Source organism: Meles meles, chromosome 16, assembly GCF_922984935.1.
Source record: "Meles meles chromosome 16, mMelMel3.1 paternal haplotype, whole genome shotgun sequence".
NCBI lineage: Eukaryota > Metazoa > Chordata > Mammalia > Carnivora > Mustelidae > Meles > Meles meles.
Window position 1 is genome coordinate 59,968,383 of NC_060081.1, and position 13,893 is coordinate 59,982,275.

At 37.2% G+C, this 13,893-nt stretch overlaps 1 protein-coding gene across 1 annotated transcript in view; it reads left to right on the forward strand.

Annotated features, from left to right (window-relative positions):
- PHF20 (PHD finger protein 20) overlaps positions 1–13,893 on the forward strand; it is a 145,928-nt gene that overhangs the window by 78,847 nt on the left and 53,188 nt on the right. The window contains exons 8-9 of the mRNA XM_045981224.1: positions 298–486; positions 1,011–1,190. Coding sequence (XP_045837180.1) covers positions 298–486; positions 1,011–1,190 — 369 coding nt within the window. The remainder of the gene's footprint in view (positions 1–297; positions 487–1,010; positions 1,191–13,893) is intronic.

Consider the following 13,893-nt stretch of genomic DNA (forward strand, 5'->3'; position numbering starts at 1 on the left):
TGAAGATTAGTACATAAATTTGTAAGTTGGGAAGCCCCAAAATAGAACTTAGTTGTCAAGATTGGGGCATGACCTAAAACAGATTTTTCAGACCATGAATAAGGATGATTCTCTCCGGGCAGAGAGATTCCCTTTACTAAAACAACAATTAAGAAAGGATATTTCCTTTTCTCACTGGTCCAGTATTCTAGAAGTTTCTATAAAGCCCTTATAGAGGTAACCAGCCCAGAAATCTGTAATAGCAGAGTTATTTCTTCTTATTGGGTTCTTGACCATAACTCTCTTAATGGTTTATAGCCCAGGAAAAGTCAAAAACTTATTCGGAAAACACTGATAAGGACTTATCAAGGAGACGGTCCTCCAGGCTGTCCACTAATGGGACACACGAGATCCTAGATCCTGACTTGGTTGTGTCAGATTTGGTTGATACGGTTAACATTGAACCTTTGCAAAATACATCATCCAGTACCAAGGAATCTGAGGAAGGTGAGTCACAGTCTGTTCTAGAATGGTCTTGCCAGCTTGCCTCTCTAGTGAGAACCAATCTAAATCATTGTATACAACCTCTACAAGTTTAGATGGTGTTGAAATTAAACTTTTGAATGGGTTGCAGTGTTTCTTATACTCTTTTTCACTGGCGATTCAGTAGACAAACTTTCTGAACGCTTTTGTGATTGTTTTTACTTGAATATGTCTGAATGTTGGGTTGGAGGTACAGTGCTTGAAGAGTCCTGTCCCTCTCTCTATGTATCTGGTGCCATCTTGCTCCAGTGTGTCTGCCTTTTTGTCAACACTTGCAGAAAATCCTCTATTTACTTTGGTCTTTTTTTGACCTTTTTCTTTGAGATGCTCACAGCCCTGACTGTATGTGCTGGAACCTTTGAATGTATTCTTGTATGCTGTGTGGTGGGTTTCCTCTAAAAAGTCCCTGGGTATCTTAGTCTGCTGTGGGACTTTTGGTTGATTATATATCTGTAATTGTTCCCTGGGCTCTCTTTTTTTTCTTCTAGGTCAGTTAAAATCTCCTTTGGAAGCTGACCAGGTCTCATCTGCACTGACTTGCCACTCCTTTGGTGATGGATTGGGGGCTGCAGGCTTGGAATTGAACTGCAAGTCAATGGGAGAAAACAGTATGAAGACGGAACCGGCTTCTCCTCTTGCTGAGTTACAAGAGATTTCTACTGTGGCAGGTTCCTATTAGTGTTAACTTAATTGTCTTCTATATATACTTTTGCTTCTGCTTTGATGGTGAATTTAAAAAATTTACTTTTCTATGATGTTTTTTCACCTTATTAATATTTCCTTATCATTTTAATGCTATATCCTTTTCATTTCTGATATTGCTAATTTGTGTTCCCTCTCTCTTGATTAGTATAGTTTAGGGATTTATTAATTTTGTTGATGGTTTCAAAGAACCAATGTTTTACCTTAATTTTCCCTGTTTGTCTTTTTAAAATGCCATTGATTTCTGGTTTTTTTAATCTTTTTAAAAAAATTTCTGTTCTTACCTTATTTTCTTCCTTTACATTTTTCTAGAAACGTAGGTCATTTAAAAACACACAAAAAACCAAAAACTTAGGTCATTAGTTTTAGATCTTCTTTTCTAGTATTAGCATTTAAAGTTACAAATTTACCAGTAAGCCCTGCGTTTACAAATTCTGATATGTTGTATTTTCAGTTTCATTCAATTCAAGATATATTGTGATTATTTGTTGATGATGGGTTAACTTTGGAGTGTGTTGTTTCATTTCCAAGTATTGGGTTTTTTAGAGATACTTTATTGTTACTGATTGGTAATGTAATTCTATACTCTATAGGATTTTAGTCTTTTAAATTTTGTTGGGACTGATTTTATGGCCCAGCATGTGATCTTTTTTGGTAAATGCTCCATATACACTTGGGGAAAAAAGTGTGTTCTGCCATCATATATCTGTTCTGTGTGTCAGTTAGGTCAAAGTGAATGATGGTGTTCTCTAGACATTTATTATTGTTATTACTACTACCATCATCATCATCATCATCATCATCATAATCATCTAATTCTATCAATTTCCAAAAGAGGGATGTTGATAATCTCTAACCATGACTGTGGATTTGTCTGTTTCTCCAATGAATTCTGTCAGTTTTGCTTCATGTATTTTGAAGTTTTGTTATTAGGGGCATACACATTTGTAATTGTTATGTCCTCTTGGTGAATTATCCCCCTTTGTAATGTGAAATATCATGCTATTTTTGGTAATAGACTGACTTGAAATCTGTTTTATCTGATATTAGTACAGACACTTTTGCTTTCTGTATGCAGGGAGTATCTATTGCTGTCACTTTTCTTTCAACATAACTATGTCTTCAAATTCAAAGTGTGTCTTTTATAGATAGTATGTACCTAGTTGGGTTTTGGTTTTAACTGCTATGTGTAGTTTGTTTACATTAAATGTATTTTTTGATACAGTTGCTTTTAGATCTACCACTTTGCTTTTTGTTTCCCCTTTATCCTGTGTTTTGTTCTTTTCTACCTTTCCTTTTTTTTTAGGTTAATTGAATTTTTTTTTCAAATTTCATTTTAATTTAGCTATTAGCTATACTTCTTAGCATTTATTTTAGAGGTTACTTAGGGATTGTGATATATATATCCTTAACTTCTCACAGTTTACTTTTATTTTTTATTTTATTTTTTTAAAGATTTTTTTTTTTTTAAATTTATTTGACAGACAGAAATTACAAGTAGGCAGAGAGGTAGGCAGAGAGAGAGAGGGAAGCAGGCTCCCTGCCGGGCAGAGAGCCCGATGCGGGGCTCGATTCCAGGACCCTGGGATCATGACCTGAGCCGAAGGCAGAGGCTTAACCCACTGAGCCACCCAGGTGCCCCTCACAGTTTACGTTTAATATTGAACCACTTTATATAAAATGTGTAGTCTATTAATCCTTCCCCCTTTTATGCTCTACCTGTCTCATGATATATCTATATATGCTATAAAATTCACAATACAGTATTACAATTTTTGCTTTAATAACTAGGTATTATAAAGATGAGGAGGATAAATGGGACATATTTATGTACATATTTACCATTTCCACTTCTTCATATCTTCCTGTTTCTTTTTAGCCTAAAAATTTTCCTGTAGTTTTTCTTGTAGTGTAGGTTTCTTGTGACAAATTCTCTTGGTTTTTATTTATCTGAACGACTTTATTTAACTTTCAAACTTTAAGAATATTTCCACTGGCTATAGAATGTCAAGTTTACAGTTTTTTTGTTTTGTTTTGCTTTTCTTTTTAGGTACTGTAAATGTGTTTCACGGTCTTCTGGCCTCTGATTCTGAAGGGAAGTTAGTGATCATTCATATTATTGTTTCCTTATATATAATGTGTTTTCCTTTTGGTTGCTTTTGAGATTTTTCTCTTTATCATTGCTCTTTAGCAGTTTGACTATAATGTATTTTTTTCCGCCATCTGAATTCTTTTTTTAATTAATTATTATAATTTTTAAATAAACATAATGTATTATTAGCCCCAGGAGTACAGGTCTGTGAATCGGCAGGTTCACACACTTCACAGCACTCACCATAGCACATACCCTCCCCAATGTCCATAACCCCACCACCCTCTCCCTACCTCCCTCCCCCCGGCAAACCTCAGTTTGTTTTGTGAGATTAAGAGTCTCTTATGGTTTGTCTCCCTCCCGATCCCATCTTGTTTCTATAATGTATTTCTTTTAACCTATTTGAGCATCACTGAGCTTGAATTTGAAAAGTAATTTTTTTAAAGTAATTTTTTTAATCAATTTTCAACTCATTTCTATATTTTTTTCCCATTCTCTATGTTTCTATCTTCCTTTATTGATGATTCACGTTAGAATTAGGTTAGAGCTTTTGATACTGGGCCACAGGTCACTGGGACTTACTTTCTTTTCTTTTCACCCTTTCCCCCCCTTTTTTCAGATTGAATAATTTCTATTTCCAAATTCTTTCTACTCTCAATTCTAGTCTGCTGTTAAGCCCATCCAGTGAATTTTTTATTTCTGATGTTTTTTATTTTTATTTTTGATTTAATTTTTTAAAGATTTTTATTTAAAAAAATTTTCTTAAAGATTTTATTTGACACAGAGAAAGAGAGAGAGAGAGAGAGAGAGAGAGAGGAAGCAAGCACAAGCAGAGGGAGTGGGAGCGGGAAGGGAGAAGCAGGCTCCCCGCTGAGCAGGGAGCCCAATGCTGGGCTTGATCCCAGGACGCTGGGATCTTGACCAAAGCTGAAGGTAGACGCCTAACCAACTGAACCACCTAGGCACCCCATTTCTGATGTTTTTTAGTTCTCGAATTTCCCCTTTCCCCTCTAGCTTCTCTGCTGAGATCTTGGAGTCTGTAAATTGATTATGAACATAGTTTTAATAGTTGCTTTAAAAGTCCCTATCTACCAAGTTCAGCAGTTAGATTATCTTGAAGTTAATCTCCATTGATTTTTTTTTTTTACTCCTGCCTGCAGATCACATTTTCCTTTTCTTCATATGTCTAATATTTTGTACTGCATCCTGCACGTGGTGTCTGCTGTGTTGTAGAGCTTGGATTACATTATGTTCCTCCAAAGAATGCTGATTGCTTTGTTCAAAAGGGCTATTAATTTGGCTTAACTCAAATTCCCCCTTTTTTTCCTCTGCAGTGGGCAGCAACTGAAACCTCTGTTTAGTTCTTTTAGCTTTCGTTGGGCTGCTTGAAACATTCAAAGATCAGCCAGAAATTTAGGCAGAGTTAATATGAAGAAATTGAGGCCACCCTTTTGTGGCTCTCTTCTTTAGGACTTTCTCCCTCATTTTCCAGCTGTTGTAGTTGCACTGAACTTTATCTTTTATTTCTTCAACCGGTAAGACTAAATTTCTTACTTGAGTTGTAGCTACCTAGTGTTACTGACTGGAGCCTGCTTTTTGGTAAAAATCCTTAAAATATGGGAAACTTACCTAGTGCCCTTCTCTTACTTCAGATATCTAGCTCTTGTTTCTGTGGGCTTTTTCTTACTCTTTAGTGTCTTTTCATATTTGTTTTTTTAATATTTTTTTTCTACTTTATAATGGTTGTTTGCAGAAGGGATGTTCCACTATGAGCGTTTCTAACATGACATGATAATAGGCAGCCTAGGAAGTTGTACACATTTAGTGATACACAGAGGAATTTTTTTCTTTTAAGTAGCGATTGCTTGTTGCATTAATAGCTACTTGGATGTTACATTTCGATGTTATATTTGTGGTAAATGTTCAATGTCCAGGATGGTGCTGGCCATGAATAAATCTTGATCCTTGCCTTTTACAGTGAAGAACATCTAACCCACTTTTTTGTGTGTATGGGTATTTATTTTTTATTTTCATTTTTAAAAAGCACTATAAAAATAATACAGAAACACTGATCATAAAAGTGTCATAAAGAGGTATTAGGAGTTAAAGGGAGAAGTGTCTTCTATCTTGCTCCTTTTCCCTTGGGTAAACCTCTTTTATTCATTGGTTATTTTTCTAAACCCTTTTTTATATTTTTACATAGGTAGGGAAGCAATTAAGATTTTATTATCTTTAAATGTAATTGGTTTAATTCTAGAATTATTGTTCTCTTACTTTTGTAGTCTTCTTGAGATCTTTGTCAGTACACTTGTTTCATTCTTTTTAATGACTGAATAGTAATGTCTTATAAGAATGTTCCATCATATATTTAACCATTTCCCTTTTGATGGACATTAGAGGGTTTCTGCGCAATCAGTGTTTTCAAACAATGATGCAGTGGTATTCCTTGAACATATTTTCCACCACTTGGTGAATAGCCCTTTGGGATAACTTTTTGAGTGTAATTGCTGGATTTAAGGGAATGCACATTTTAAATTGTATTAACAGATTATCCTCCAGAAAGACCATTCCACTTAATATTTTGACCAAGAGTTATGGTAGAGTACATTTTCCCTTACATCCTTACCATCTGTGGGTGTTAGTCATCATTTAATTTTCTCAAATATTTGTTAACATTATGGTTATTGAATATTTTAATCTATTTTTTTGTGAATTTTCTTTGGTCACTTCCTTTTGGGTTGTTTTTATTATTGATTTGCCAGGTTTACTTTGTACATTATGGATACTGATCCTTGGTCTTTCGTATAAATTGTACTTTATTTTCTTTTGGTATTTTGCTTGTCTTTTATTTATTATAATTTATAATTCTGAAATTAAGAATTTTGAATCTTTTAGGAAATATAGCTATGATCATATAAGCATATAATCAATATTATTACATATGTATTTACCATATTTAAAAAATCACATTAATTATTGCTTACACCACCCTTTAAAACTTTTAATTAAATCCAAAGTATTTCCCACTGATAGCTTATACCCCAAAGTTCTTGATCAACATTCATCTTTAAAAATTTCTTTATTTTGCCAAGTTTGACTTACCATGAATTGAAAGGGGTAGAGTACGAGAAAAGGAAATTATGTGTAGGTAAACTCTGGCATTTCCTAGATGTCTGTGATGGCCTAAGGGCTTACAGGGTAGCTTTCTTCTGGACTCCAACAGACCTAATGAGGGGAAGACATAGCATTTTGGAAAATTTAGCCAGAAATGAGTTGTGGAATCAAATCTTAGGAGATTCTATTGATGACATGGGTTTAGATCTGGGAAGTGTTCCTTTGGTAAATATGGGTGATCTGTAATCTTCTCTCTTGTGAGAGAGTATGGTCTCTGTTATTCTTAAAATAAAACTTATGTACATAAGAGCCCAGAGGAAGAATGAAGCTTGAGGAGATTTATAGGTTGCCAGTTCTTCCCTGGAGAAAAATATGCTGAGAAGTTCTTTTAGTGAGAGACTTGGGAAAATAGTAAAGGTTAAGTGAAATTGTCTTCCTGCAGTTAGGGCAGGAAAGGTGAGAAGAGATTTTGCTAACAAGCTTTGATTGCATTCCTTTTTTGCTCAGTTGAAACACCTTATCAACCTGCTAAGTACCCAGGCACTGTGCTAAAATAAGTAGTATCACTGATACAAGATTAGAAAGTGGCTGCCTGAAGACTATCCTAACTTATGAGACATGACATTTAAGCTGAATCTTTTTTTTTAAATTTAAATGTAATTAGTCAACACATAGTACATCATTAGTTTCAGATGTAGTGTCCAGCAATTTTTAAGGAGAATCTTGATGAATAGGACTGTACCATGAGTTATAGATGGGGTCTGAGTATTCCAGCAGAGGGAACAACATAAGCGAAGGTGTGGCACATTTCCTATTATGTTATTTCATTGGAGAGAAGGTAGTCAATTGAATATTTGATGATTCCGTATTTTGACACTAATACTTGTGACTTTATTTAATTTTAGCATCACAGAATTTGTACATTTGTATCCCCATTTGTGTTGTACTAAATCTAAGTCTAATTTATATATTTAACAATAAATATAAGATTTGAAAGTCTTTACTTTTCTTCTAGAACGTCAGATTCCAAATATTAGGAGTGGTTTAAATTATAAATAGAAAATTCTACTTTGTTAAGAGGTGAATGACTTTAAATTTTTTTTTTTTTTGAAGAATTTATTTATTTATTTAACAGAGTTATATAGCAAGAGAAGGAGCCCACAAGCAGGGAAAGTGGGAGAGGGAGATACAGGCTTCCCAGTGAGCAGGGAGCACAATGCGGGGCTCAGTTCTAGGACCCTGGGATCATGACCTGAGCCGAAGGCAGATGCTTACCCAACTGAGCCACCCTGGTGCCCCTTATTTTATTTTTTATGTAGGCTTCATGCCCAGTATGGAGCCCAATGTGGGGCTTTGACTCATGACCCTGAGATCAAGAGTCAGACGCTTAACTGACTGACTAGTCGGGTTCCTCCCTTATTCCTTTTTCTTAAGTAGTGTGGAGCCCAGTGCTGGGTGTGAACTCATGACACTGAGATCAAGAGTTGGATGCTTAACGACTGAGCCACCTAGATGCCTGTTTGGTGGGAGGAGGGGTCTTGACCACATAACATGTGGTTAACATAAACAGTATAGCAAAGCAGCTTTTTTTTTTTTTTTAAGATTTTATTTATTTATTTGATGGAGATCACAAGTAGGCAGAGAGGTAGGCAGAGAGAGAGGGGGAGGCAGGCTCCCCGCTGAGCAGAGAGCCCGATGCAGGGCTCCATGCCAAGACCCTGGGATCATGACCTGAGGCGAAGGCAGATGCTTAACGACTGAGCCACCCAGGCGCCCCTCTTCTTGTGTGTAAATATTTTCCCTTTTCTTGCTGAGCGTTCTGTCAGGGGCAGCACTCGTTCCCTCCCAATTTACTTCTCTGTCATGTGGGAGAAATGGAGTTGATGTTCAGATGAGGTGGAAATTTAATCGTGGAACTTAGTTGTCTGTTTTGGTGTGGAGAGCTCTAGAAGACAGCCATGTTCCTTATAATTCAGAAGACCAGGTTCTTAAATTATATTGTCTTGAGGGTGATGTTAAGTTAGACATCACTTGAAATTGGTAATGAATTGTTCCTACATCACCAGGAAATACGCTGTGCAGGTAAGAGAAGTGAAGAGACTAGGCCACAGGCTATATCCAGTGCCTGTTATTTATTTATTTATTAAAGATTTATTCATATATTTGACAGAGAGAGCGCGCAAGAGAGCGTGCACAAGCGGGGGAGCAGCAGAGAGAGGGAAAGCAGGCTCCCCGCAGTGCAGGGAGCCTGATGGGGGCTCGATCCCAGGACCCTGGTATCATCACCTGAATGGAAGGCAGACCCTTAACCAAGGGCTACCCAGGTGCCCCCTCCACTGCTTGTTTTAAAGTTTATATATTTTGTGGGGTTTTAAGTTCTTTCCAAAACACACACACATACAATTTGTGTCTTGTCAGTTAGTTGAGCTGTGTCTTTGGTTTGTGGAGAGGATGGAAAAAAGGTAAAATGAGGGTATGACACATGAGCTTTGGGAAAGGATGATGATAAGATTTCATGTCTTCTTTTGCTTCTTCAGGTTATGCAGAGGATTTTCTGGGGAATAATTTTGAAACCACCGTAATTAAGTGAAACACTTGCCCATTTTTCTGAGAGGTTATAGCAGTGGTAGAGGTCAGATTACTTTGAGTTTGAGCTAGGAAGAATAAACGCTCTGGGCTATTTGCTTTGATGACTTAGAAGCCAGAGGAGAATACTGTTGAAATTTTGCTACTTGCGTAGGCCATTTGTTTTTGTTGTAAAATAAAATTATTTCTGCAGATGCCCTTAGAAGTTCAGAGATCTCAGATTATTCTCTAAATCTGGGCCCAGCCTATTTGGTCATTCAGAGGTTAGCAGAGCTTTTTGAAAGTGGGCTGTAGTCCATTCATTTGTTTTCGTCAACAAATCATCTACCCCTTAGATGACAGAGTGCCATCTAAGTGTCAGACTGTTCTCTCTCATTTGTGAATGTTCTACATGAACCACAGAAAAAATAAGAGAGAAGATCTAATAGAGGTACAGCCTTATGCAGCTTTTTTTTTTTTTTTTTTTTTTTTTTAAACTATGTACCTGTTAGAAATGGGACACTTTGCTGTGTGGTTTAGGTCAGTAATTCTAACCCATAGAGTCTTGATGTGTTGTCAATTATAAAATGAATAGGCAGTTATCTCTTACTAAAATACTGAATGTTTACAAATGATTTACTTGTAAGTTAATCAGGTATGTTTTAGAGTAATGCCTATGATAGTTTTTGCAAATGATTTATTTTAAGAATGAATCAGGTCCATTTTAGTGTAATGCCTACAGTAGTTTAGCCTTCATGTACTTGTGTTCTCTGTTTTCTTGAGTAGAGGAGTCATAGGGTTATAGCCATTATAGTTTGGAAAGTTGTGTCTATGGTTTGCCATCAGACGTGTACTGGTGGAGAATTGCTTGAGAATTCTTTGTTCTAGGGTTAGAGAAATGAATGAGACATCTGGTCAGTGCTCTACATCTTTCTGTCTAGGGGCATTGATAAGACTGCAGTTGTCTCTAATACAAAAGTAATAAATACTTTAAACTATGGGAGAGAATACTGACAGTAATAATATGTGCTTGCCACATGAAAGTTGAACTCAGGATTCAACTTGTTGAGCCCTTGCTATACGCCCAGAAACTCTGTTAACTGTTGAGTATATCATGATACATGGGGCACTCTTGCTTTTAGTGTTCATTAAGTGGTGTTTCGATCTGACTCTGGAAGAGAGGTGATATTTAGGTTGGTGGTTTGGGGGCAGAGGTGGAAGAAGGTGGTACTTTCACAGGGCCTTGAAGGATGAGTAGCGATTAGGCATTTGGAGATGGAAGCAGAGCAACGTCACTAGTGTCATAGTCGCAGAGTCTTTTCTGAGACTGTTAGGTGTGCTTTCTGACTTAATTGCAGGCTTTCTGAACTCGGTTAAGGCTGAGCAGATAAGTTGCTGCCAGACTGAGGTCAGTTGCTTTGAAGAGTTGATGGGACTACTGACAGTGCTTCTTCGTTCTCAGATAGCAGGGATAGTCCTGAAGTTTTCTCCTGGATCTCTCTGTTGGTAAGGTTGCTTTCCTCCTACTTAGCTGTTATTCTTTGGCCTTAAGGTATTTTAAAGTATTTTTTCTGAGTTGTTTGAAAATAAATTGCAGACTTCTACTCCTAAATACTTTGGTATGTATTTCTTACATTTTATTACCATAATATAATTATCAAAATCAGGATCTTATTCAGACTTCAGGGATTTTGTTGGTACCTATTACCTTATTTATGGAAGTGATCTTGTCTTCATTCAGTATACTCTTTTCGGTAACTTGCTTTTTTATGTTGATAAATTTGAAAAGAAACCCAGAAAGATACAAGAAAAATAAAACCAACATTCATGTCTCCCACTGCCCAGAACTGTTGGTATTTGTTCATGCATGCCACAGGTCCTTACACTGGCCTGAAGTGGCCTCACTCTCTCCTTGCTGTCGACTCTACTCCAGCCACATGGCCTCCTTGCTACCCTGCAGACAGAGCAGGTATGCTCTTACCTGTCGGCTTGCATTTGGCACACTTTTACTGAATACCTTTTATACCTGACCAGAGCAAATAGATCCATTGGAAGACTTGTTTCTTTCTTTCTTTCTTCCTTTTTTTTTTTAAAGATTTTATTTATTTATTTGACAGACAGAGATCACAAGTAGGCAGAGAGGCAGACAGAGAGAGGGGGAAGTAGGCTCCCCGCCAAGCAGAGAGCCCCATGTGGGGCTCGATCCCAGGACCCCGGGATCATGATCTGAGCTGAAGGCAGAGGCTTAACCCACTGAGCCACCCAGGTGCCCTGGAAGACTTGTTTCTTAAGTAGTGGGTAATATTTAATTAATTAGATCATTCTTTCAATTACTTCAAGTAACTCAAGTCAATTAGTTGAACATTTCTTATGTACCAAAACTTTGAGGGGATGAAAGGAAAGCTGGAAAAGGTTAGGAAAACACAGAAAGTTGCATAACTGATCCCTTTGACCTCAGGGAATGGATTAGTTATATGAAGGGATTGTCTTGGACACTTCCAGTTGATAAATGGGGGAATTGCATTATTGACTGATAGCCCAGCTTAACTATTTCTAGATTTGCCATAATGTCAACACCTCTTTTCAGAACAAAATTTGAAGTAACTCCTTGTTTTTTGATGCAGTGATTCTTTTTTTAAGATTACTGTTGGATATGGGGATTAAAAAAAAACATGTATGATCAAATAAAGAATCTGTTTTGAAAGTTAATGTGAAAAAGTATTTTAGTATGTTTTTTAAGATGTTTAAAGTTATATTACTTAAGTTACTCATTAATTTTTTTCATGGAAAAACATAACATAGCAGGAATTTAAGGTTGTCCCAGACTGTGTGGACTTAGTATCATTATTTTTGGGCAATAAGGAAACAACAATGAAAGGTTTTTCTTAAAGTTTGAGTTATAAAGTAAAATACAATTTCTTACAATCTGAACACAAAAGTATACCAATTCTTTGTAAGTATTCTTTTTTTTTTTTTTTTAAGATTTATTTATTTATTTTAGAGACCACGTGGTTGTGGGAAGGAGCGGATGGGGAGAGAGAATCCTGAAGCAGACTTTCTGCTGAGTGTGGAGCCCACCAGGGCTTTATCCCAGGACCCTAAGATCATGACCTGAGCCATAATCAACAGCCACCCAACCAACTGAGCCAGCCGGGCACCCCAATGAGTATTAGTTCTTGATGAATTTTTATAACTCTGAATTAAGTTAGCTGGGACCTCTATTTAAAAAATTACTTTATAGGGGCCCCTGGTTGGCTCAGTTGGTAGAGCATGTGATTCTTGGTCTCAGGGTTGTAAGTTTGAGCCCCCTATTGGGTGTAGAGATTCCTTAAAAATAAAGTCTTTTTTTTTTCTTTTAAAGATTTTATTTATTTATTTGACAGAGAGAGATCACAAGTAGGCAGAGAGAGAGAGAGAGAGAAAGAGAGAGAGGGAAGCAGGCTCCCCGCTGAGCAGAGAGCCTGATGCAGGGCTCAATCCCAGGACTCTGAGATCATGACCCAAGCCACAGGCAGCAGCTTAACCCACTGAGCCAACCAGGCGCCCCTAAAAATAAAATCTTAAAAAAAATTACTTTATTGAGTCATTTTGCTGAATATTTTCCTCTCCTAAATTTCAAAACCAATACATGCCTGGAAAAATTAAAACCACGTAAAAGAAAATAAAAAGTGAAATATCCTCCCATATATAGATAGCATTCTCACTCTTGAAGGAGCCGTGGTCCAATTTGGTGTATGGCCTTCCTCCTTCCAGACATGGTTCTAGTACATACACAAACATACATATATAGATATAACTTCAAAAAACGCAGTAATGGGGTGCCTGGGTGGCTCAATCATTAAGCGTCTGCCTTTGGTCAGGTCTTGATCCCAGGGTCCTGGGTTTGAGCCCTGCATCGTGCTTTCTTGCTCAGCGGGAAGCCTGCTTCTCCCTCTCCTACTCCCCCTGCTTCTGTTCTCTCTCTCCCTCTCCGTCAAATAAATAAATAAAAAATCTTTAAAAACAACAACAACAACAACAAAACACAAAAACACAGTAATAGAATCATATTCTTACATTATTCAGTGGGTTATAATTTTCATTTATGGTATTTTTCTGTGTTGGTTCCTATATCCTTTCTGAAAAATAATTGTTATTTCTAATTTTTCACTCTTCTGTTTTATGGGCAAAGAGCCTAATATTTGGCAAAAAGGAGTTAACATAGTCTCACACTTCTTACTGGCTGGTGATACAGGATCTCTGACTTCTATTTTTCAACTGAGTGCCTAAAGCCATCTGATGAGATTTTGGGTGCTATATAAATTGAGACATGAACACAATGTGTCTATTTTGTTCTAGGGAAGTTGCACAATATGTGACACAGAATCCCCACAGCTCTTGAGGGCACTTATTAAAGCAGTATGTATACTCTGCGTAAGAGGCTAAGTAGGGTGGCCAGGTTTGAAGAGGAGTGTGTGGTATAAGTGATGTCAGTACTCCAGACAGGGTGGTGCCTTTGGAATTCTTTAATTTGCGGGAAGAAGATGTGTTGATCTGGAAAAGGAATGATGTTTCTGGTATTTCTTTTGGAACATGGGGTTAGTGGTGAGTACAGGGTGATCTAGAAAGATGGCTGGGAGAGAGATTGTTTTGTTGAGGATTCATTCAGCAGGAATGTATTATGTAAGCAAGCAGGAAGGAGGGCGGTATCATCATCAGAAACATCCAGCAGGGTCCCTGGAGGCCAGGATGCTGTCACATTAGCCACTATTTAGTGACTGCTGTCCTGAGCTGGTACCAGTCTTGGAATTTCTAACCTGGGATGGAGTCCCAATCTTGGAAATTTGTGTGAAGAAAACTCTTGACGGGCAGGAGGAGGAGGAGCCTGGGAAGTCAGTGCCATCTAGTCCAGAGCAAAA